The sequence below is a fragment of the Propithecus coquereli genome, unplaced genomic scaffold, assembly GCF_000956105.1.
Source record: "Propithecus coquereli isolate 6110/MARCELLA unplaced genomic scaffold, Pcoq_1.0 Scaffold42, whole genome shotgun sequence".
Lineage (NCBI taxonomy): Eukaryota > Metazoa > Chordata > Mammalia > Primates > Indriidae > Propithecus > Propithecus coquereli.
Genome location: NW_012149952.1, coordinates 3,501,633 through 3,502,577, shown reverse-complemented (window position 1 = coordinate 3,502,577; position 945 = coordinate 3,501,633). Strand labels below are relative to the sequence as shown.

General features: G+C 48.7%; 1 protein-coding gene across 1 annotated transcript in view; it reads left to right on the top strand.

Moving 5' to 3' along the window:
* Window positions 1-945, top strand: part of AP2S1 (adaptor-related protein complex 2, sigma 1 subunit) — a 34,664-nt gene that overhangs the window by 12,681 nt on the left and 21,038 nt on the right. Inside the window, exon 2 of the mRNA XM_012653251.1 lies at window positions 557-764. Within this exon, the coding sequence (XP_012508705.1) occupies window positions 557-764 (208 nt within the window). The remainder of the gene's footprint in view (window positions 1-556; window positions 765-945) is intronic.

Sequence of the window (945 nt, the reverse complement as noted above, 5' to 3'; positions counted from 1 at the left end):
GCTAGGATTACAGGCGTGAGCCACCGCGCCCGGCCAGTGATGCTTTTTTTTTTGTTTTTCATTTTCTTGTTCTGGAATTAGTGGTGCTTTTTGTACAACTGGGAATATACTAGAAACCATTGAACTGTCTATAGTTTAAGTGAGTGAATTTTATGGTATGTGAATTGTTTCAATTTTTTAGAAAATTAGTAAGCAAAGAGAAAAAAAAGAAGTGACAGAATCAGAACTCAGACCAAAGAAGTCTGAAACTCAAACATTTATTGAGTGCCTGCTGCATACCAGCTACTGAACTAGGTTTTTAAACTTATTTAACCTTGAGAACACCCTGGCATGATGAATCTTCTTGGGAAACTTGTTTTGCTGGTGAGGAAACAGGCTCAGAGAGGTGGTGGAGTCTGGGGGCCCTGGAGCTGACTCTAGAGTCAGCCACTTGGTGGAAGGGAAGTCATTCTGCTGGGGTGTTGGAGGGACCTGGGACAGAGTGTGCAGCCAGGCCCCTGGAAGGCAGAGAGCCTGGAGGCCCTGTCTGCCCTTTGGGCCTGGGTGGGGCTGTCAGGCAGTGCCTTCCTTGCCTTTCTCACTTCCCCTCCTCCTCTTCCTCCTGCTGTCCCCAGATCCGCTTCATCCTCATCCAGAACCGGGCTGGCAAGACGCGCCTGGCCAAGTGGTACATGCAGTTTGATGACGATGAGAAACAGAAGCTGATCGAGGAGGTGCACGCCGTGGTCACCGTCCGAGATGCTAAACATACCAACTTCGTGGAGGTGACTCCCGCCCCCAATGCCTCCTATACCCCCTGCTTCCTTGCGACCTCTCCTTCCCCACCTCCTGCCTCGCCTCTGATTACAAGAATCCTTCAGACCCCACTTGCTTCCCGCATTCATTCATTCTCATTCAACATGCTTTTAGCTTGCTTCCTTTCTTTTCTTTCTTTCTTTTTTTTTT